Source organism: Protopterus annectens, chromosome 5.part0 (genome assembly GCF_019279795.1).
Source record: "Protopterus annectens isolate FY-2018-M chromosome 5.part0, PAN1.0, whole genome shotgun sequence".
Lineage (NCBI taxonomy): Eukaryota > Metazoa > Chordata > Ceratodontiformes > Protopteridae > Protopterus > Protopterus annectens.
This window is the reverse complement of record NC_056735.1, coordinates 878,065,653-878,089,113: the sequence shown is the minus strand read 5'-3', so window position 1 is coordinate 878,089,113 and position 23,461 is coordinate 878,065,653. Positions and strand designations below refer to the sequence as shown.

The 23,461-nt window shown below is 40.2% G+C and overlaps 1 protein-coding gene across 2 annotated transcripts in view; it reads left to right on the top strand.

Annotated features, from left to right (window-relative positions):
* The window catches only part of RNF169 (ring finger protein 169), a 689,470-nt gene that overhangs the window by 417,088 nt on the left and 248,921 nt on the right, over window positions 1-23,461 (top strand). For both annotated transcript variants that reach the window (XM_044072675.1, XM_044072676.1), the window contains exon 3: window positions 13,114-13,252. In XM_044072675.1, coding sequence (XP_043928610.1) covers window positions 13,136-13,252 — 117 coding nt within the window. In that variant the 5' untranslated portion in view covers window positions 13,114-13,135. The remainder of the gene's footprint in view (window positions 1-13,113; window positions 13,253-23,461) is intronic.

The window sequence follows — 23,461 nt, the reverse complement described above, 5'->3', positions numbered from 1 at the left end:
CCATAATGGTCCTGAAGCCTCCCCAATGGGTTTCTGTGCCTTCTTTTCTTGGACTTCAGCTCCTTCCAAATGGACTATGGAACCAGATTCTTCAGATGAGGATTTGGAGTCTGATGATCGTTTTTTTGTCCTACTCTTCCCAGATGCTTTCGCATTTGGCTTATGGTTCTGATGAAGAAGAGTCCATTAGTTTAGAGTCTCTTTTTGAGGAGTTAACTTTTGAAGGCACTGTACCTAGAATGATGGAATATTTTAAGTGAGATGCATCTCAAGTGTGTGATATCCAGAAAAGGTATTGTGAGCTGCTTCAGATGGGTACTCTTAAACAATCTGCAGTACCTTCTGTGTTGGCTGCTTTATTGGACACCTTTATAGCTGTGTCTAAGCTTCCTAATTCCCAGCCTTCCATTCCAAAGAAACCTGACAGGTTCTATAACATTCCTGAGGATTGTCAATTCATATTTAAGTTTCCTTCTTCTGACCTGTCTGCTTTGGGTTCTGCTTCTCAGGTGGCTCATCACTTTATCAAGTGTAGTTATGATGCTGCTGATGCCTTTTCCAGAGCTGCTTTCTTCAGGTCTGTCATGAGGCGTTATCTTGGCTTCGCCTGCAGTTTTTACCTGAGGACATTAAGGCCAAGTTGCTGGGTGCTCCTTGGGATAATAAAAAAAAACTCTTTGGGACTGCTACTGTTGCTGAGGTAATGCTCTGCAGAATCTTAAACATATTTTTGTGTCCCCTATCCCTGCGTTCTAGAAGAACTATCTGCCTTTGTTGACAGGCAGCCTGGTCAGGCCAGTAAAGGCAGGAAGAGTGGTAAGAGAGCTCCTCCTGTTAAGTCTTCTCAGGCTCCTTTGGCTCAAAAGCCTCCTTTATCTGACACGCCTGCTTCTCTTTGAAGTCTTGCACCGGCTTACCCCTTGGCCAGGTTCCCTCATCCCGTTGGGTCTCCATCTGTCTTCTAAACTGGCATATTATCACCTTGTTGCTTCATTCTGTGGAAGTCTCCCTCTCTCCTCTTTCAAGGATTCCACAACCTGCTCTGGAACAACTTCATTTCTCACAGAGCCTTGGGTCCCTGGTGGACCAGGTAACTATTAAACCTGTCCCTGCTTCATAAATAGGAAAGGGATTTTACTCCAGGATGTTCCTGGTTCCTTGAAAGGAGGATACTTTGAGACTTATTCTGGATCTTTCCTTGTTCGACATCTTTCTCAAGGTTACTTCTTTTTGGATGCTCATACTTCAAGCTCTGTTTCCTCTGGTATTATTCCAGTCTTTTCTGGTGTCCTTGGATCTAAAGAATGCTTGCCTTCATATTTCTATTCACCTTCTTTTCAGGAAGTTTTTATTTTTCTCTGTTTCTTCCTCTCATTTTCAGTTCTGTGCTTTGCCCTATGGACTCTCTACTGTCCCAATGATCGATCTAAAAATGCTTAGATCCTGTGATGGCCTTTTGCAGGCTTCAAGGCATTCAAAATGTTTCTTCTCTAGATGACCTGTTGCTTCAGGCATCTTCTCCCATTTGTCTATTACAGGCTCTGAAGTTCACTATATCTCTCCTACAAAGTCTGGGGTTCAGTATCAACTTTCAAAAGTCTGTCCTGACTCCCTCTCAGGATCATGTATAACTGGGTTGCAGGATTCAGATATTGCCAATGTTGGCCCCTCTTCCAACTCCAAAAGTTTGTCCTTGACCGCATTCTGTCAGTCTCTTTTTCCTCTGCCTTCTATTACAGCCAGAGTCTCTTGAGCCCTGGGATTCATGTCCTTTTCTATTCCAATGCTTCGTTTTGCCCGTCTGCAAATGCAGAAGCTTCAGTGGTACCTGAAAACATTGCCATCCTCTGGATTTCAGTGTACCTGTCATTCCTTGTCTACAGTGGGAATTCGGGTGATGGATTCAGCAACTTTCTTTTGACCCAGGCCTGCCCTTTCAGCCTCAGGTTCCTTTTCCAGAACTGTTCACCGATGCTTCAGACATGGGACGGGGGACTTCCTGTAGCCATCTGAAAGTTCAAGGTCTTTGGCCCACCATTAGAATTCTGACCATATACATATTAGAGATGGGTCTTTTCACCCCATACTGTGTCCAGGCCATGTGAAGGTTTACAAGGACAACACCTCAGTGATGTGGTATGTCATCTAGAGGGGGGCATAAAGTCTTAGCTTCTTTGCAGGTTGGCTTTTCAGGCAGAGTATATTCCTTCAGAACACAATCTGCTGGCAGATGCCTTGAACAGGTTGTAAACACAGGCTCATGAATGGATGCTTCACAGAAATGTGTTTCTGGACATAGTCTATTGGTGAGGTATTTATTTATTGACATTTGTTAACCGGGTTTGTCCAACTGGGCTTGTGGCCCATTTTCAGTGGAGACCCGAGGAGAAAAGCTCCAGTAATAAATTTTAAAACAAGTACAATTTTAAACAATGTTGATATAATAGCAGTTATAGCAAAACAGCTCACATGTTGGGTTACATGCATAAAGTTAAAGTTGCATTAAAAAGAAGCTAAGTAACAATTTTACATTGATATAGTTCAATAGGTCAACAATAAACATTTTTTGTTTGTATAAAATTGTGCAAATGCATAGTAGACACATTGGAGAGAGAGGTGTAATGAGGTACTAAGTATGGCCCTTTTGAGGGTACATAAAGGGAAGGAAGACTAGGTAGGGTCATGGCAAGGGCAGGTTCTGGAATTGAGAAAATAAGCTTTTGGTTCATTTTTAAAGTGTGAGGTGTGGGAGATTGAACATAAGTCAAGGGGAAGTTTGTTCCAAGCATGGGCAAGGGAGTGTTTGTAGAGTAGTTTGCTTACTAACCTTTTTGGGTGGTAGATATCAAGTAATTGTTGGTTAGAAGTATGGAGGGTCTGGGATGGGATGTAGATGGAGACTAAGGAAGATAGAGATGGACAGAAGGAGGGTTTATAAAGAGTAGAGTGTAGCATATGAACTTGATAAGATAGCAGAAACTGGGGAAGTTCAAGCTATTGAAGAGAGTTCAAAGAAATGGAGTGGTGTGAGTTGTATGGGGAGTTAGTAATGAATCTGGCTATTTTGTGGTAAGTCTGTTGCAGTTTGTTTAGAGTGGAGGCCTGGATATTGGTAAGAACTTGGGTGGTGTGTAAGAGGGAGAGGAGGAGGAGTGCATGTCCAAGGGTAAGTCTAGATTCAGGGGTTAGGAATTTTTAGTTCCGATATAGTAGACCTAGTTTCTGGTTTGTTTTTTTTATACCTTGGAGTATGTGTAGGTTGAACTTGAGTTCGTCATCGATAATGACCCCTAGGAGTTTTGTGTGGGTGTCTGGTTGGATGTTTGTATTGTTAGAAGATGTAATAAAAAAGGAGGTTTTGTGATGAGAAAGAGAACGGGGAAGGAAAAGTAGGAGTTTGGTCTTTTTGGGATTTAGGATCAATAGGTTGTGAGAGAGACATTGCTCAGTGGATAGTAGGGCCTGTTTGGTCAAGGAGTGTAGTTCAGGAATGTTATTTGAGATGGATATAATTGTGGAGTCGGCATACTGAATAAGGGAGGATTCTTTGCATGAGGTGTAAAGATCATTGGTGAAGATGTTAAACAAAAGGGGTCCCAAGATGGAGCCTTGGGGAACACCAGTGAAGATGGGAAGGAAAGGTGAGGAGGATGAGAGCCATTTGACAGATTGTTCCCTGCCAGATAGGTAACTATTAAACCAGGCAAGTGCAGAGGGGGATAGGTGGAGATTTGCGAGTTTGGATAGTAGTAAAGGATGAGAGACAGTATTGAAGGCTTTGGAGAGATCTAGGAAGAGACAGGAAATGAGTTTATTGTTGTCTAGGGCCTCTGCAATGATGTGTGAAGGAGCGGAGGGCAGTGGTGGTGCTGTGGTGAGGACGAAATCCATGTTGGGTAGGGGTAAGTAAGTAGTGTGTGAGGAGTTGATTGAGAAGCTGAGAGTAAATACATTTTTCTAATATCTTGGAGAGGGAGGACAGAATGGCAATGGGTCGGTAGTTTGAGGGGTCAGTGGAGTTTCCACCTTTATGAAGAGGGATAGTGAAGAAAGATTTCCAAAGGGTGGGGGCAGTTGACTTCAGAATAGATTGATTAATTAGTATAGCTACAGGATAGACAAATGAGTCAGCAGCAAGTTTGAGGAATGTAGGAGATATTGTCAGTGGAAGGAGAGAGCAAGGTTTTAGCTTGAGTAGTAGAGATTTGATGTAAGTAATGGGAACTGGCTCAAAATAAAACAAAGTTGTGTTAGTGGGACTTGGAGAGGTGGGTGTCGAAGTAGAGTTTGGCTTAGAGGTTACCAGATTTTGGATGGAAGAGATGGTGTTTATTCAGGAGGGTAGCTGTTTCCTGGAGGAAGAGTTAGGGTATGGGGAGGGATTAGAGGGCTTTCCAGGGTAGAGGATGTTGTTGAGAGTTGACCAAAATTTTCCAGGATTGGATTTGTTAAGCTGAGCAGAGCTATAGTATACCTTTTTGTCATTAGTTGTATGTTTTTTTTTGCAAGGTTCCTCAGTTGCCTGTATTTTTGAAGAAAATTTGGTTGTTCAGTTTTAGTCCAGGTTTTCCAAGCATGATCTCTTTGTTTTATAAGGGACCTAGTCTCTTTGGAGAGCCAGGGAGCATGGTTTGGTTTTACTCTGATCTTCCTAGAAGGAGCTAAGGAGTTTGGAGTATTCATGAAGATGCTATTGAAAGTGCTTACAGCATCGTTTAGGGGGAGGTGTTTTAGGATGGACCAATCTATGTTGTGAAGAATGGAGTTAAATTGGGATGAATTGAAAGTCGACAGTCTTTGATAAGGTGGGGTTTAGGAATATGGGAGTAGTGTCTTAAGATGGTGGTAGGGAGATGATCACTGAGGGAGTCAGGTAAGGTGGTGGGATTGTGGTATTGGTGGGGGGAATTGGTAAGGATCCAGTCTATGATGGAGCTGGAAGTGGAATTTTTATGGAAGTGAGTGGGAGATGTTATAAGTTGGTGGAAGCCGTGTAGGTGGATACTGAGTTGGGGGGAGTCAGTTGTGAGTTTGGACCAATCATTGTTGACATCACCAAGGATAAGTGTCTCATATGGTATGTTGTGGGAGAACCAGGATAAGATGTTTTCAAGAAAGGGCAAATTGTTACCAGGAGAAAGGTAGATAGAGGAAATTGCAAGTTTTTTGTGGGGATTCAGATGGCAGTTAAGGATGATGATTTCAGCTGGGAGGAAGTCAGGAATTGGGGAAGGGTATGGTGAGAGGTTAAGAATATTTGAGTAGAAGATTGCCACACCACCACCTTTTTTTACAGGTCTATCAGATCGGAAGATATTATAACCTGCTGGGAGTATTTCACTAATTGAGATTTGTGGCTTGAGCCAGGTTTCAGATAGGGAGAGGATGTGAGCGGTATTGAGAGCTATCCATGAGTGCAGCTCAGTGACTTTGCTAGACTCTGAATATTCAGTGAGTAAATAGTTAAGTATTTGGATGGATATGATTGTTGTGACTGAGGTTGGTGACTGTTAGAGGAGTAAGATGGGGGCAGTGTAGAGGTAGTTTTGGGGAGAGAAGAGGGGCCAGGGTTGGGATGGATATCTCCAGAACAAAGTAGGTTTTTAGTAAGGAGAGAGTGTGTAGTAGATGCTAGATGGAGTTTGTATAGTTTTGACTTAGCTTTTTGGGAAGGTTTAAAAACCTGTATTATGGATAGTTTATATAGACTTGAGGTAGAGGTAGTAAAGAGATTAGGGGAGATAGTAAAAGATGAAGTAGTTGGATATATGTTGTATGAGTGAGAAGTTGGTGAACATAGGAGTGGGTCAGAGAGATTGGAGTGGTAAGAGGTGGAGATAGAGAGAATAAGGAGTACTGTAGAAGATATTACAAAATAATACATGTTGGAATAAAATATGGTCAGATAGAGTAGGTAGGGAGACAGTGGTATAGAGGAAGTGGTGTTGACAAGATTGACAGATTAGTAAGGTGGTTGTGGCAATAGGCAGGAAGTGGAATTGTAGTGGCTAGTGAGACAGGAAGGGGAGGGATAGTTAGGTATAAAGGTAATTGTAATGGGGGTGGGTGGGAATGGGGATAGGGTAGGGGAGCGAAGTGAGCCTGAGTGTAGCGAGGGCAAACAGAGCAGGGCTAGCACCCTGGTCAAGATGAAGTCATAGAAACAATCAGAAAAAGATAGTGAAAAACTAGCTTAAGAGACAAGGATGTAATGTTTCTAAAGGTATAGTCACCAGAAATAAAATAAAAAGAAATAAAATATGAGCAGAAGTAAGCTTACAAAAGGACATTCCTCAAGTAGGTCTTTTTGCCTCACCACTGAACAAGGCATCTCCCTCTTTTCTGTTCAGAGAGCCATGCCATCTTGCGTCTAAAATGGACGCCCTGTTTTTTTCCTTGGAAGGGAATGTTTCTCTATGCTTTCCCTCCACTTTGCCTGCTAGGAGCCCTGCAGAAGAGTCAGTTGGACTCCCCCAAAATCTTGCTAGTGACTCCCTTTTGGTCAAGACAGCACTGGTTTCCACCTCTTGATGCATTTGGCAAGGGGCATTCACCACAAGTTGCCTCACTGGTTGAACCTCCTCTCACAGGACAAGGGGTAACCCATCCATCCTCACTTTACCCACTCTTCGAATGACACTGTGGTTAATAGGGATCCCAGTTAGGCACCTGTTTTCTGAGGAAGTGCTCAGGGTTTTACAGGAGTCAAGAATACCTGCAAACCAGAAAGTCTTATATGTATAAATGGAAGAGATTTTCTGTCTGGTGCCATGCTCTTAACCACGACCCTTTTTCAGTGGGGATCTCTTTGGTTCTCCTATTTATGTGAGTTGCTCCAGTCTGGCTTGGCCTGTTCTTCCGTAAAGGCACATTTGTCAGCTATTTTTGCTTGGCTGCCCCTTGCATTCTACTTTGGCTTTTTGCCTTGAGGTCAAACAGTTTCTTAAAGGTGTCTTTGGTTTTGGACCTTCTATGAAAGACACATTAATCTGCAGCGAGCAAGAAGGAAAGACCTTGTCTGCTGTGAGGATCATGTTTTCTACTCCTCACAGGACCTTCTCTGGAAACCAATGAGGAGGGAAGAAAACTTGGATCAGGAAGTCACAGCACTCTTTTCAGGACCCACATGGAGTACTTCCTGCAGAGGGGGGGGGGGTTTCAACAGCTTATGCCACCCCATAGAAAGTGGTGGTCCGCAGAATCAGGGCTCTTGGAAACCTTTCCCTGAAAGGCCCTTTCAGTGCTCTTGAAGTGCTGCCCAACTGTCCATCTCTGGAGGCAGTCGGGGGTTGTCTATTCCTGCACCTGGATGCCTGGACAAGTATAACAGACACTACCTGGGTGCTAAACATAATGTCTAGAAGCTATTACATTCCCTTTTCTCTTAACTCCTCCAGGTCCAAGGAGGAAACTCCTTGATTGTCCAGCCAGTAAGAGTAAGTATACGTTTTGAGAAGTTCAAAAACTTCTACAAAAGAGAGTCATCCAAGAGATCCCAAGCAAACTGAGGATCCAGAACTTATTTTCACTTATGTTTAGTGCCAAAAAAGACAGGGAACCTGAGACCTATTCTGGATCTCAGCAACTTGAATCAATTCGTCAAGACGTCAAAGTTCTGAATGGTTATGGTTCACTCCATTCTGCCACTTTTACACAATGACGATTGGATGTGCTCCATGGATCTTCAGGATGCATACTATCATATGAAGATCGACAGATGCTCCAAAAGTCATTTGCACTTTGGGCTGGTAGCCAGTCATTACCAGTTCAGAGATGTGACTTTGGACTCGCCACAGCCCCCAGGTGCTTACCAAGTATTTGGCAATCATCGTTGCTCACCTGAGGCTAAAGAGATTCCAGGTATTTCCATATCTAGACAATTGGCTCCTTACTGCACTGACAAAGCATCTTCTGATACAGTCAAGGGACTACCTAGTGAGAATCTTCAACCACCTGGGCATTACAATAAACCTAGCAAAATTGAACTTGACAACTGTTCAGAACTGACCTGGAAGCCATTTGAACCAGCAGATTATTGCAACATTAAGTTTTTTTCTTGGAAAAATGGTCATCTTAGTAGCTGTTACTTCCGCTAAGAGAATATCAGAGTTTCAAGCTTTGTCAGCCAAACCTCCTTACTTACATCATTTTTCATAAAGATAGCGTGTCCTTAAGAACAAATCCTTCTTTCATACCTAAGGTGGCAATGGATTCTAACATTAACCAATCCATTCATTTACCAGTTTTCTTCCCCAGATTTTCAAATGAAGGTGAATATCTTTTTCATCTCATAGATGTTCACAAGCAATTACATTTCTACCTCCACAGAACAGAGTCATAGGAAGTCCAATCAGCTGGTTGTCTCCTTCTCAGCAAGACTGTCAGGACAGGAAGTTTCAAAAATCACTTTAGCTAAATGGATAACAGACTGCATTTCATTCATTTATTCTAAGAAAAGTGCGTGCCCTTATCTCCCAAGACTCATTCCACCAGGACAATGGCTACTTCAACCGCTTTCTCTTCGAGAGCCTCAATTGATGGTGTGTGCTGCAGCCACTTGGTCTAAGACTCATACCTTTATTTCACATTATAACTTGGATATTGTTTCTAGGAACAGGGCATCCTTTGGCTCTACCGTGCTGTGGCACATCCTTCCATAAGGGCCAGCCAGGGTTTATGTAGCTGGGGACTCTGACCCATTAATGAGGAGGAATGAAAAGGACAACATCAGATTTAGAATTTATGTACTTAACATAACTAGGTATCTGTATTGTTCATTTTCATTACTACTCACGTCCTTCCCATACATCCCCTGGCCTGGTGCCTTTGTGAAGTGCTTGGAAGAATTCGGAATCCATGGGTTCCAAGTTTGATAATCAGATACTTTCTCTGTAGTTGATGTAACCCTTTCAGTTATAGGACAGCAAACTTGATGTGGGGAGGTGAGGATGATATGGTGCATTATGGGTAGAGGGAGGAGCTCGAGACCCAGATCCTAAAGTCCTAGAAAGCGGCAGAGTCACATCCGAGGCCTATTAGTGAGGAGGAATGAAAATGGACAACACAAATACCTAGTTGTGGTTAAGTACATAACTTCTAATTTATTTTCATCCTAGGACATTGGGTTTGGCTGTTTGTAAGTAAACCATCTCCTCCTGGATATCTAAGGGCATTTCCTTCTGTTATTCTTTTCATGGCAAACATTTGGCTACTTCCATTAGAGCTCACTCTACTAGGGCTGTTGCTCCTTCTGGTGCTTTCTTCAAAGGGTAGGACACCATTACCATCCCTGAAGCTGCTACTTGTTCTTCATTGCATGCCTTTACTAAGCATTATAAATTGGATATAGTTTCTAGGGCCAGAGCAGGTTTTGCTTGAGCCATTCTGCATGGGTTTGTTGAGGGGTCTTCCCAGCCTTACTCCTCCCAATCCTTTTCTTGAGCTTCTGTACTCTCCCTACAGTGAAGAATACTGCAGCAGCGATATAGAAGGACAAAGGACAGTTGTGTAAAATCTTACCATAACAGTAGATGTCCTTCTCTTCACTTTTGCAGTATTTGCTCCCTCCCTCCATCCCCCTTTTTCTTTTGTGCTTTGTTTTGGTTCCCCTCCTGGCCTAGGGTTTCCCTTTTCCATCTGCATTTTTCTCCTTTTGGATGTGCATACTCTCTTGTGTCCTATAGAAACTGTTTTCTACTGGGACAGTTCAGTTCTGGATAACAACTTCCATACATCACCTTAATGCCCTGCACCCTGAACGGGGAGCATATGTGTGTTGTACGGCACATACAAGATCTAATGACTTTGGTATACTGGCAAAACTTTGTGCTATCCTTGGCAGGAGATCCCAACAGTGAAAAGAAGGACATCTACTGTTATGGTAAGATTTTACACAACTGTATTTTATCGACCTTGGGATGAGTAATCCCAATATATTACAAAATGGAATAGGTAATTTCGAGCACAAATTAATCTATGACTCGCAGGCTATTGGAAAGTGTCACACCGTAAGTGTGGCTGCTTCCACTGCTTGCATCAAAAAGTGTCTCCATTGCAGCCTCTTTGTCAGGAGTCCCACCTTTACCAAGCATTATAGCCTAGGCAGTTATCTCCTTTGTCAATTTGGGGTTTTAGTATTTATTCTTCTGAGCCTTCACCTTTTGACCCTTCTGCGTCTCTGGCTTCCCAGGAGGACTTGTGTTTTTTGTGGTGGTACTTGCAATGCTTTCCATCAGCTTCCCATAAGTCAACCGGCCGAGGAGGACTCCTAGTATCAGATATGACAAATAAGTACGCACCAGGACATTTGGTCTTTGAGTGACTCATCCACCATTCCTCTGTGCTCAGATAACTTGTGCATCAAGTTTTTATTTATATAATCTAGTATTCTATTTAATTTTTAGTCTTGTAGATTAGGCTTGCCTAATTGATAGTGCAGTATGTTTGCAACCTAAACAACTGTCTTGGAGAGTGCAGCAGCAGTCATTGACAGCCCCCCCCCCCCAAAAAAAAAGCTGAGCTAGGAACTGCTAGAAAGGAAATTCCAATATTCATGCTACTGCATCTCATCAGAAAACCCCCTCCAGCACATACACCCACACAAACACATTGCTTGCATAATCGCACACACTTTCTATTAATAATGGTATGTCACAACATTGAAATTTTAAGAAATACCTTTATTGAATTACTCCATACAACTTTTTATAGATCTGTGCACCTTTTTTTGCCTTTACCCTTTACTGTTCATATACATGCTTTGTGTTTATGATTTCATTAGTAAAAATGTGTTCATGGAGTAAAATCTTCATCTTTGTTATAGTATGTATTGTTAGTATATTGATTTTTATCTAGAATGTCCGTAGAATTCTGGCAAAAATAAATCATCTTGTTCATGATGCCTGCCTGTACAATGACGTAAAAGTTGATTCTACACACAGATTTTTGAAGCATTTGTACAGGTATTTTTATACATCAGCTAGACTCCAGAGAATATTTCCACAGGTAGACAACAATTGCTGGGGGTATGATGGGAAAGAAAAGGGGTACCTTGGAACATTTTTAAAGAATGCAACAGTGTGATGCATTATAAATCCCCTAAAGAGTACTTTTGTCAGGAATGTTGGGGAAGCAAAGTATTTTAACTAAGAAAGTGGGTACTTACGCATTATCACAACCAGGTTCCAAATAACTCACTGTTGAAATATTGACATGTCCTTCAGGTGCTGCTAAAATTATTAACATTATTTTGTCAAAAATGATTTATTAGTGTTATTTATTTTTCCTTTATAAACCTGTCTTGCTGATATGCATCTCTGGGATTTGTCTGGTAATGAGAAAGATGCCGACAGGGAAGAAGTAACAATTCTTTCACCAATGTATGGCATAGCTGTAAATGTAGCCTGAGCCATGTATCCCCATCTGTTGCCACAAACAATCTGGGCAAACAGTGAAATAATGCAGTGGCAAACAGCCAAAATGGGGACAGATTTAAAATATTTACTTTTGCAAACTTCGAACACTCATAGAACAGGATTTGTGTTCCCATTTATTGTCTGAAGGAAATGAAGTCTCAGTGAAACCTTAACCATCACAACATAAAAATGTGAAATGCCGTATATTTTACACACGGAAGTCATCGACACATAAAACTTTATACCCTACTTCAGATAATCATTTAAAGGAGCAAACAGTTCACCCTTTCAACACGGCAACATTTACATCAATATAGTAGTGCATCCTACGCTTCGGCTGGCAAAAAGTATACAGTGTCATTTTGTGATAACAAGGATGGTATCCCAGTTATGTGATGCAGTAAATGACAGCTGAGCCGCTTCAGATCGACTTTTAGCACTGCTGGCCCTGTCCAAAGCAGCTAAACCAACATTTCCTGGACATGTCAATATTTCAAGAGTGAGTTATTTGCAACCTAGTTGTGATAATACGTTAAGTACCAGAAAGTGATTTTGTTATGTACCTTTCCAAGCACCTACAACAATTGGAGAGACCACAGAGGTTCCTCACAAGGAAAATTCAAGGTCTTCAGCATCTATCCTATGAGGATCATCTGAAATCACTGTCACTTTATTCTGTTTCATACAGCCTACTTAGAGGCGATCTCTGCCTTGCATATAAAGCAGTCTTTGACTCTGCTTTATTGGAAATTCTGCATATACTTAAGTCAAATGGTACACTGGTTACTCGCTCTGATGGCCTTGACCTGGTAACTGACATTAATAGAACCTGGTGGAGGGATAGATTTGTCTCCCAGATGTTACCACACCTTTGGAACAGACTCCGCTTCATGTCAAGCAGAGCACCTCATTGGCCATCTTCAAACGCAATCTCGACGATTGAATGGGTAACTGTAAATTCACCCCAGAGGTTCCACCTATGTCCCTCTTGGACAGGCTGATAGGTGCTGATCATGGAAATAAGGGTAAAACTTGGCTAGGCTTGTAAGGGCATTAGGGTCATTAGCCTAGTCACCTCCTATGATCCTTTGATCCTATTATTCTTTTGAGTTTGTATATAGAAACTGACTTACTCAGATACAGTAAAGACCAATTAAGCTTAATGGTAGCTACCAAAAACGTAATTACTAGAAAACTGAAATCAAAAACAAAACCAAGTTTAACAGAAAATTATTGAATGTTGTAAAGAAGATAAAAAAATTGGAGATGGAATCTTTAGAAAATGGAAGGTACCAACTACATAGAATTAAGTGGACTGTGTCAGAACAATACATACAGAATAATGTTCAGGAGGTGTGAGATTTCAGGGAAGCCAGGACCTGAGAAAGCTATATAATGATATTGAATAAGTGATAAGACAAAAATATTATATTTGAATGCATGACAATTATTTATAATGGTTTATTTATAACTGAATTGTACTGATGTCACTTAGTTATATGTGATATTGTTAAACATTAGTAAAGATGTTTATAATAAGAAAAAAGATTTTTTTGTTGTGCTAAATTAACTAACTGAACTTCATTCAGTTACTGTTTAATTCGATGTTTGATTTCCAGATGTTGCTTTGAATTCACACAAAGGTACTTCAAGTTAATAATTCCCGTTCTTCTCTTGTCTTTCAATTTGCAATTGACAGGTGAGTTGAGCAGTTAGAAAAAATGTCTTCAGAAGAAGTATGCCACAAGGTCTTGCCACCAGATAAGGAGGAAAGAAAACGACTTGCTGAAGAACATAAAAAAGATGAAGATCCTTCACTGAAGCCCACTCTAAGAACTGTAATTCTTCATTTTTATTTGCTACATTTATGGCATTTTGATGACTGACTTCACTCTGTACAAACTTTAAATGATTATATATGTTTTTCTTTGGAACTGGTATTTTGGGCCAACCAGTTTTCATGTACGTTAGTGTAAACGTTTGCTTTTTACAGAGCTGCTAGAAGCCACTAGTTGTTGACCTTGGGCTGCTTTTTAGCAGTATTTTGCATTCATATTATACTTAATTTGTACATTTTATATATAGTTTTCTCCCTAAGTAAATTTAATTGCAAGCAGTAGGAGTACCCTATGATACAAGTTCCCTTTTTATCAAATATTAACTGCTCTTTTCAGTGACTGATTTTTTTGTCAGTTGGGACAGTCTGTCCATATCTTTCCCTTCATGTCTTTTATTTTTATTTATTTTGTTTACCCTTTGACTGGGTTAGTCCCACTAAGCTAGTAGCCTCTTTTCAGGGGAGACCTGAGGTGGTATTTATACTACTAGGGAAAATTAAGCCAGGGCATCAGAGAACTGTCTCTGCTGTTTTCAGTAGGTGCCATGGCATCTTTAACATCCATGTGAACTACCACCACCTCATGCAAGTGGGGCCCCTCGGTTTAACATGTTATCTGAAGGACAACACAATCAGGAGCATATCACTCCTCTTATGCTACACTGCAGTGTCTGTAATTGATCTGTCTAGTTTGAGAGTACAACCCACAGCCTTCTTCACCAAAAGGCAAGTGTACATGTTATGCCACTGACACAGACAAGGATTACCTTCCAAGTGTTCACAAAGTGTGTGAAAGTAGCAGAATAGCCACTCTTTTTATCTTCTAATAAAGACTTAAGCTGATTGCTGCAAAGTACTGTTTTACTAGGTACTTAAGCACAGGAGTTGGGCACCTGTTGCTTTAATGAAAGTTATGGGCAGTTTTGTAATAGTTCTGCTGTCTTTCACATTTTAGCAGTGTTAGGGTAGGGTATCTGAGATTAAAGGCTGATTCAGCAGGTGGCTTCTGCTTGCTTCTGCTATTTTTCTTTGAACTTCAGACAGCACAACTAACCATCATAAGGCCCATTTTCAAACTTCACCTGAAGCAACCCCCCACAGGATTACAGTTTTTCTCAATCAGCATTAGAAGCATTTGAAATAAACTGCCTGACTTGAATGCCTGGATTGTCTGTTGTAATCCAAATGTACTAGTTACTACTGAAACTTGGCTCTCACAAGAGAAAAAGGACAATGAAGTCTTACCATCAGGATTCAATATACTAAGGCTAGACGTGACCCATAGAAAAGGAGAGGGAGTAGCCATCTACAAAGATACTTTTAATCTGTCTCACAACACCTCCTTAACCCCTCCCCCACATAGCACTGTGCCAAAATAATAATCCCATGTCTTAAAAAAAGAATGAATGCAGGAATCTGTATAGTTCATCTCTACATACCTCCCCATTTAATAATGTAAGTATAGACAAATAATTACTGTCTTGCGTATCGAGTAGTATCCCTGAGGAAACTGTTCTACTAGGAGACCTAAATATCAATTGGATGAACATCAATTCAGATAACCCCACACACGCCATTAACTTATGTATGCATTCTCACAACTAATGTCTACACCCACCAGATACAATAGTGTTGCCAGCAGAACTTCCACCAGAGACTGGATTCTAACAAAAATCCAAAACAAAATTAAAGTGTCATTATCATTTCAATATCTGTAATGAGTAAATACCCACTACCAAAAACAACAATGTTAGAACCATGCTCAGAACATCTCCAGCTTTAACAAAGTTCTCAAACCGTAAACTGTGTAACTGGAGTGTCCTAAATACACTCATTCCTGATGAAGCTGTAGTACTGTTTAACTCCACATTTCTAAAAGTATTAAACAAGGTTGCACCCGCATGAACCAAATAAATCAAATATAATCCGGCTCCCTGGCTTTCAAAAGCATCTAAACATTGTATGAAAACGCACGGACAAAGCCTGGAGAAAATGGAAACTAACAAACTATGTAGCCATCCGCCAAACATATAAACAACTCAGAAATATCACTAAAATCAAAACTGGGTCTGACAAAAACAAAAACAACTGTATAAAACTGCAGCCATCCTATTGAAATAACCCCAAAGAATTTTGAATGCCTTTAACCAAGTTCTCAGACTTCACAATCAACCCCCTCCACTGCTGAACAAGGTGACTGTATGGCTAATAAATTTAACTCGTACTTTAATTCAGTAATCTTCCTTATAAACCCACAAAACTCTTTAAATAGTACAAATTCTTACCCCCCCCCCCAACCTCACTCTCCATTGCTTATACTCCAGCCTGTTTCTACTTCAACCATCTGGAAATTTCTCAGTACTCTGAAACCAACCAGCCTTACCCCTGATAACTTACCAGCAGAATTTATCAAAGTAGATGCTGAAGCATTCAAATACCCTCTATCTAGCGTAGTGAATTGCTGCATCAAGGAAAGTTATGTTTCCACTCTGTAGAAAAAAATCCTATGTGTTCCCATAACTACAGGCCCATAAACATCATATCTCCACTAGCTAAAATACATAAGAAGTATAGTCAGTCGCAAGTTCTCACCTAAATAACTGACATCTGTCTACATCTGATGTTGTCCTTTTCATTCTTCCTCACTTACGGGTTACAAATCCAATCCTCGGATCCAACTCGGCCATATACTGTAGACTTCTGGTCCAACTTTCAAGCTCCTCTCTACCCATAATGGCATACTCCATCCCTGTTGCTCTGATCATGATTGCCACCATCTTGGTTAGATGCAGGTTCCACTATCGAGCATTTGTCGGAGAGTTTTTTCTATTATCATCTCCTAAAACTTATGTAAAGCTTTAATTTTTCCAACCTCTTAGCTGAAACTGGCATTAGGAATATCTTTTTTCTACTAATTGTTTTTTAGTAGTCTGTTGTACTGTTGTTGTTACTTTCCTTACCTAACTTTTTAAAAGGTATGTCTTGTTGTTACCAAAGTTGGTAACCTTGTCTTTTTTCTTGTTCTTCTCTGATATGCACTGAACTATCTGGCGCATTTTACTAGGCTTCAGAGAGTTTTGACTAAGGAACTTTCAAATATTCTGGAGTCCATGTCTATTGATGATTTCAAAAGAACATCCTCTCAACTGGCCACTCTTTTATCTATTTCAGACACTTCAATGAGGTTAATCTCTTATACAGCTGAAGGTACCTTACAAGCAGCCGTTTCAAGCATCGCCTGGATGCAACTATGCGACTTAGCCGAGCCTTGTATGACGTCTTTATTAATGCCCCATTTGATGACACTTCCTTGTTTGTGCCATCAATAGAGGACACGCTTACTTGCAGTGAAAAACATGGAAAGACCCTGTCTCTGCTCTAGGGATCAAGTTTTCTACATGTCTGTGGACCTTCTCTAGGAACCAGAGAGGCAGTAAGAAAATTTAGTTCTGTAAATCTTAGGGACCCTTCCAAGATTAACGTGGAGAAAATTCCTGCAGAGGGGAAAATTTTAACAGAAAACATCGCTGTAGAGGCAGAAGAGACCTGAAAAAACAGGGCTTTAGGGATTCTTTTCAGACAGGCCCTTTCAGTACTCCTGAAGCATTGCCTGACTGCCATAATCTGGAGGCAGTTGGAGGTCAGTTTTCTTTGCACCTGAATGCTGGACAGGCATCACAAAAGATTCATGGGTGTTAAGAATAATATCCAGAGGTTATTGCATATCATTTTTCCCCCTTCTTCACTGTCAAAGGAATAAAGTTTCTGATGTTCCACCCAGTCAGAGGAAGGCAACAGCACAAGAAATCCAAAAGCTGCCAAACAAGAGTCATCCAAAAGGTCCCCCCAGACCAGATAAGATTCAGAACTTATTCACACTTCTTTTTAGTGCTAAAGAAAATAGGAGACCTCAGATCCATTTTGGATCTAAGCAAATTGAATCAGTATGTAAAGAAAGCAAAGTTCCGAATGGTCATGGTTCAGTCCATTCTTCTCTTTCTGCACAAGGATGATTGGATGTGCTGTGTAGCTTTTCAGGTCACATAGTATCATATCAAAATAGACAGATGATCCAGAAGATACCTCTGCTTTCAGCTGGAATCCAATCATTACCAATTCAGAGCTCTGTCTTTTGGACGCACTACAGCCCCCCCAGGATGTTTACCAAATGCATGGCAGTAGTTGCAGCTCATTTGAGACTGAAAGGATTCCAGGTGTTTCCATGTATAGACGACTGGTTCCTTACCGTCCAATTCAAGCATCAACTTCAACATGCCAGGGACTATTTGCTCCAGATTTGCGATTCTGAGTATTGGATAAATCTTGTCAAAGCGAAACTTGCACCAGCTCAGAGCCTGAAATTCAGCGGAACAGTTTTAAACATGACTACATTAGCTTCTTCTAGATTATATAAAGCCTTTATGAAAGGCATTTTTCTAATAAGGCCCCCAATAAAGGATCCTTCACCACCTTGGGATCTTCATGCAGTACTTGAATGAAGGTTTGATGCAAAAACCCTTTGAACCTTCAGACAAGTCTGACCTAAAGTTTTTTTCATAGAAGATGGTTTTCTTGGTAACTATAACTTTGACAGGAAAAATTCTGAACTCCAGGCTCTTTCAGCAAAAACTCCTTACATTGTTTTTCATAAAGATAGGGTTTCTCTACGGACTGACCCTTCTTTTTACCTAAGGTAGCTTCTGAAAATAACATCAACCCATCCATTCACTTGCCAGTCTTCTTTCCAAATTTTGCCAGTAAAGGAGAGTACATGCTACATCTCCTTGATGTGCACAGACAACTACATTTTTATCTTCATTGGACGAAACAGTTTAGAAAGTCAGACCAGCTTTTTGTGTCTTTCTCTCAAAATCGCCTAGGCCAACCAGTTTCTAAAGTAGACTGTATTTCATGGATTTCCTCTCAGAAGGGGTATTACATTACCAAAACATCCCCAAACTCACTCAGCTAGACCCATGGCAACTTCATCTGCCTTACGTTCAAGATCATCTGTTGATGACATTTGTTCAGTGGCTAACATGGTCCAAGGTTCATACTTTTGTTTCACATTACAAATTGGGCATCATATCTAGAAAGAGAGGCTCCTTTGATTCGGCAGTACTCTGGAATATCCTTCCATGAGAGCCATCCAAGGCTAATGTAGGTGGGGACTCTGTCCCATAAGTGAGGAAGAATGAAAAGGACAACATCAAATTTATAAGTTATATACTCACCATAACTAGGCATTTCTGTTGTCCAATTTCATTCTTCTTCAATTCCCGTCCTGTTTGGAATCTACAGTTCCATGTTTGAGACCTGTCTTTTTCTATCAGGCTATATCTGTTTCTCTTCTGTTGTTTGGGAAATAGAGCAGCAATCTTCATCTGAGCTAATAGGGATATGGAGTAGGGCATTATGGATAGAGTGAGGAGCTCGAGATTTGGTTCAGAAATCTATAGTATGCAGCCAAGTCAGATCCAAGGATCAGATCTGTAACTATAATTGAGGAAGAATAAAAATGGACAACACAGATGCCTAGTAATGGTGAGTACATAACTTAGAATTTCCCCCTCCCAGCATGGTTTCCACCCAAATCACAGCACCACCACTGGTCAATACTACTGTAAACCAAAATAGAAATAATAGTCTCCTATCTTATGTATGTCTTGATTTAGCCAAAGCTTTTGACACTGTGCCACACAGTATACTGCTGCTCAAACTGTCATCCCTATGTTTTCATGGATTGTCACTGTCTTGGTTTAACATCTGCACTCTAACGGACACCAAACTGTAAATTGGCAAAATGTCATCTCTCCATTTCTGCAAATATCCACTGGCGTCCTCAAGGCTCAATATTAGGACCTTTACTTTTCAATATATTAAAAATGACCTCTACCTTGCAAACAAACAAGTCACCATCATCCAGTATGCTGATGGTTCCACAGTCATCTGTTCTGCCAAAATAGAATAAAAACACTTTCTACCACACAGAAACTTGGCTAAATAACTCACAGCTCCTCCTAAACTCCAATAAATCCATATTAATTTTGTTCATCCAAAAGCAACTATCCCAGCAACAAATAGTCATCCTCATTTCTTTCCTCCAGTAGTACTAAGGTAAAAGTAGTAACCCATACCAAATTACTGGGAGATTATGTTGATTAAAATCTGAAAATTGGCAGCCATGTTAAACAGGCTGTAAAGAAAACCCATCAAAAACTAGGTGCCCTCAGTAGAGCCTAAACATACTTAATAGGTTAACATTGCAACATCTCGTCTCATCCCAGTATTCCTTTATGCTGTACCCATACTTGTAAACTCGTAACCTCTCCTTGTTGAGCAATGCTGCAATAAAATAGCAACATTTTCTACAAGTCATTAGTACAGGACATACCACTGCATTGCATTAAAGTAACGTCAGTGGATAGAGTTAAGACATTACATAACCTACATTCAGCGTGTCACTACCCACAGGCTAATAAAGAAGCCTGTCAAATGTCCAAGTCTAAAAATATCTTCCAGCACTACTGCCCAAATAGATCATTATGTTCTACTGATAAAATTCTTCTAAAAGTTTCTAAATCAAACAGTAGTGCTGGAGACTCTCTGTATTCCTCCTAACTCTCTAAACTATGAAATTCCCTACCTCTGCCTGTTAGACAGTTGGAGAACAAGACATTGTTCAAACAAAAACTAAATGACTACTTACAGATCCGCTGGCTATGCTTTTGTACCTCTCCAGGGTAATCCTAAATACTTTTTTTCTCTGCAATCACTGTTAATCTTCATTTATCTTATTTTTCCTATCAAACTATTCTCCAGATGCTAACAGTGGCCTGTAATTATTGAACAAAGTGACACAAACAAAACTACATATAGCCTAGTGTGAATGCCAAACTCCCTCACATCAGTTTTTACCATAAATTGTTTGAATTCATTGTAACAACCATTTTATGCCAATCCTAAATTTTCTGAACACTGTAAAACTACACTTGTTTTGTTGTGTGTTTTTGTACTTTAATTTATAACAAGTTTGACTGTGGTTTTTTTTCAGCATATAATTGATTATTATGAAGTTGTTTTTATGTGGAGCTTCTCTTCACCAGCCTCCCCTGAAAAAAATGCAGATTATCTACCCAGTTGGACAGTCTGGGTTAAACTAATGCAATTATTAAATAATTGTTGCTCATGTTATGAAGTTTTGTGTTGTACATGGAACAGAAGGCAAACTTGGAGTTGCAAGAAAACAATTCTCTCTCCTTTGTATATGGCATTTTTGAAGAGCATTCATAAACACCTGGAAACCGAACACATTAGCAATGTCTGTGCATATAGAGATGATGATTAATGAGTGGGTCTCTCTTTTTCACTGTGGTGTAGCCTTGGAAGTTATTAAATTAGGGTAGTAAGTGTGGGGCAGAGCCCCCCTCTCCCCCACAAAAAGTTTTTTTTCTGTTTTGAGATTTTGTACTTTTGCATGCCATATTCCCCGTCTTCTGAATGTTTGTCCTGTTCAGTAGATCGTGTGTCATTGTGTCCTTGGTCAGAACGGAGAAGATACTAGAGATTAATTTCTTAAACCTATTCCTTGTCGGTCTTTTGTTGGCCAGTGGATCTTGGATTTCTCCATTTCATTCCATGCTAACTCCTTTTAGACATTTTTGAGTGAACATTTCCATTACTGATCCAGTGTCTTCCCTGCTGCTGAACAAGTTTTGGTTTAGTCCAGCTACTGAACAACTCTTCTAGTGCATATTGATTATACTGCATTTATCACATCTTTGGTGCACATGTCTTTTGTAGGCCAGTTCTTTCTGCTGCAGTAAAAGTTTGTACTCTGTGCGCAGGTTCACTTGCATAATTTTTCAAAACACTAGTGCTACTGATGCAGTCTTTGTTTGTTTTTAGTTTTTCTCCATGTTTTGTGTAAGAAATCTTATTATTGATGTTTTTAATGTGAATATAAAAAATGCTGGTCTAGCCCTTCAGACTGAGTGCCCCCCAACATACACACAATCTCCGTAACCTTTTAAATCAGTTTTGTTTTTTTTTTTTTCAAAATTGCCAGCAGACAAAATCTGCCTTGTTTGCCCAGAATTCCCTTATACACACAACCCTGTTTAAACACTGCCCTTACTTTGCTTTTTGCATTCACTAAGTTTTGTCTTTTAGTTTAATTTGTATATTGATTTGTGCATGTACACATTGTTTGGCAATCATTTTTGCTGGAAATCTGTCCTGTGAACAGTCCTTGAAAGCATTTGCCCCATTGACTGGAATAAATATCAGCCTCAGCAGCTGACTTTAAAACACGTGATGACCTGGAGCTACTGAGTTTAGCTGTAGATGCGGGCTGTTCCAGATTGCAGCACTTAAAAAATGAATGAACACTTTCATTGTTCTCAGCCACCCACATGCCTGTCACTGCTGACACTTGTAGGTGCTTAACCCACCAATGTCAGTCATCATAATTGGCATATGTTTATTAGAAGGTGTTGTAGTCCAGAATCATAAGATATTTCTCTAATAAAGATGTACTGAACTTTCACTTGCCCTTGCTCCGTTTTAAGGCTGCATTTCACTACAGCTTCATAAAACCCATACAGTATTGGAGTCTAAACTTTGATTTAGCCCATGCAAAGGACATGCAACTTCTGAACTGGGAAAACATTTGTATGTCAGTCTATCCCACAAACTCATGCCCATACAAGTGAACTACTGTATTATAAATCATTATGTCAGTAGATGCATATATTTCTACTGTGCATGTTTGTCTGCATAAGTTCCATATCCTTCCTCATAGCTAAGACCAGTTGCATAATCAAGCATTTTTATATGCAGTTTTTTGGTTTATTCTGTGTGTTTCCACAGGGTTGGTCAGTATTTCCTATGCATGCACCCTTCCATGCATTTCTAGTTTCTTTCATTTTTGTTGCCATCTGAGCTTCTGAATACTGTTGGAGGTATCATCGACTGAATTTGATTCAACATCTACTTTTTGATTTTTAGCCTTCTCATAATGATCTCAGCTAAGAAAACAGTTAATACTGTTATACTTGTGGAACATTTTACATATGGCAGTAGCATATTTCTGCAATTATTTGCAGTTTAGTGGTGTTTGAGTTGTGGGCCCTGGGTTGTCTAATCTTTAATGCTTCTGAATTCAGGGGGTGGAAATTTGGTATTTATATATGTATTTATTTGTCTTTGTTTACTGGGAGAGTTTGACTGGCTAATACCTATTTTCAGCGGAGGCCCAGGGAGAAAAGCTCTAATTCCTTACATTGCATTATACTAAGTTCTAGCCAAACACAGAGTAGTTAACATTTCTATTTACATTTATACACAAGCAGTATTACAGTTCTATTTACATTTGTGCACAAATAGTAGTTATATTTATACATACACATTCTAAGATTTTACAGAGGTGGAAGTTACTAAAAATAAAGCACACATACAACTTAGTGGGTTGTACAGGCAGCAGTTATGTATAAAAATTGTTTTGTCATTTCAGTAAGAGGTTAAGAATATGTTTAAGGAGACTATTTGGATAGTATTGTACAGTGAAACACTTTTAACCCTGTGATGAACATTTATTCCCAAAGGTTTCATCTTATGTTCTTGTAAATATAGTAATTTGCAGTTAGTGACATTCTTTCTGTTCCATTTTTGTGCTTGAACCCATTGTAAGTAATATGATCTGTATTTTCTGTATTGTAACATCTTGACTTACTTGCTGAATTTGAAAAAAAAATTATCAGCTCCTCTATCTAAACTTCCTGGTTGATCAGTTAAGAAAATAGGAGTGTCTGTACTTAGCAGTGCCTGTACCCATTTTCCATGTGATGTCCTTCAAGAATGCAACTGCAATCCTGACATATGGGTTGTCCTGCCTCAGGCAGCCCTTCGGTCGGCCGGATTCCAAAGTCTGGGTCCAGCGTTGGCTGATGTCGCCTCCCTCCTGACGTCAGAGCGGCCGGGGTATAAAAGAGTCAGCCGACGCCATCTTCTTCAGTCTTTCTTGCCGCGCGGTGCCCGAAGCAGAAGCAGTTCGCAAGTGCCAGTCGGCCAGCTCCTGTGTTTCCAGTTACCGAAGTCATCAAAAAGCTAAGTACCCCGTTGGGAGACCTTTTCTTGCCTCAGCCCATGTCAGATAAAACTGCAAAAGTTAATAATTGCTTGTCTTGTGGTAAACAAATACCTCATAAGG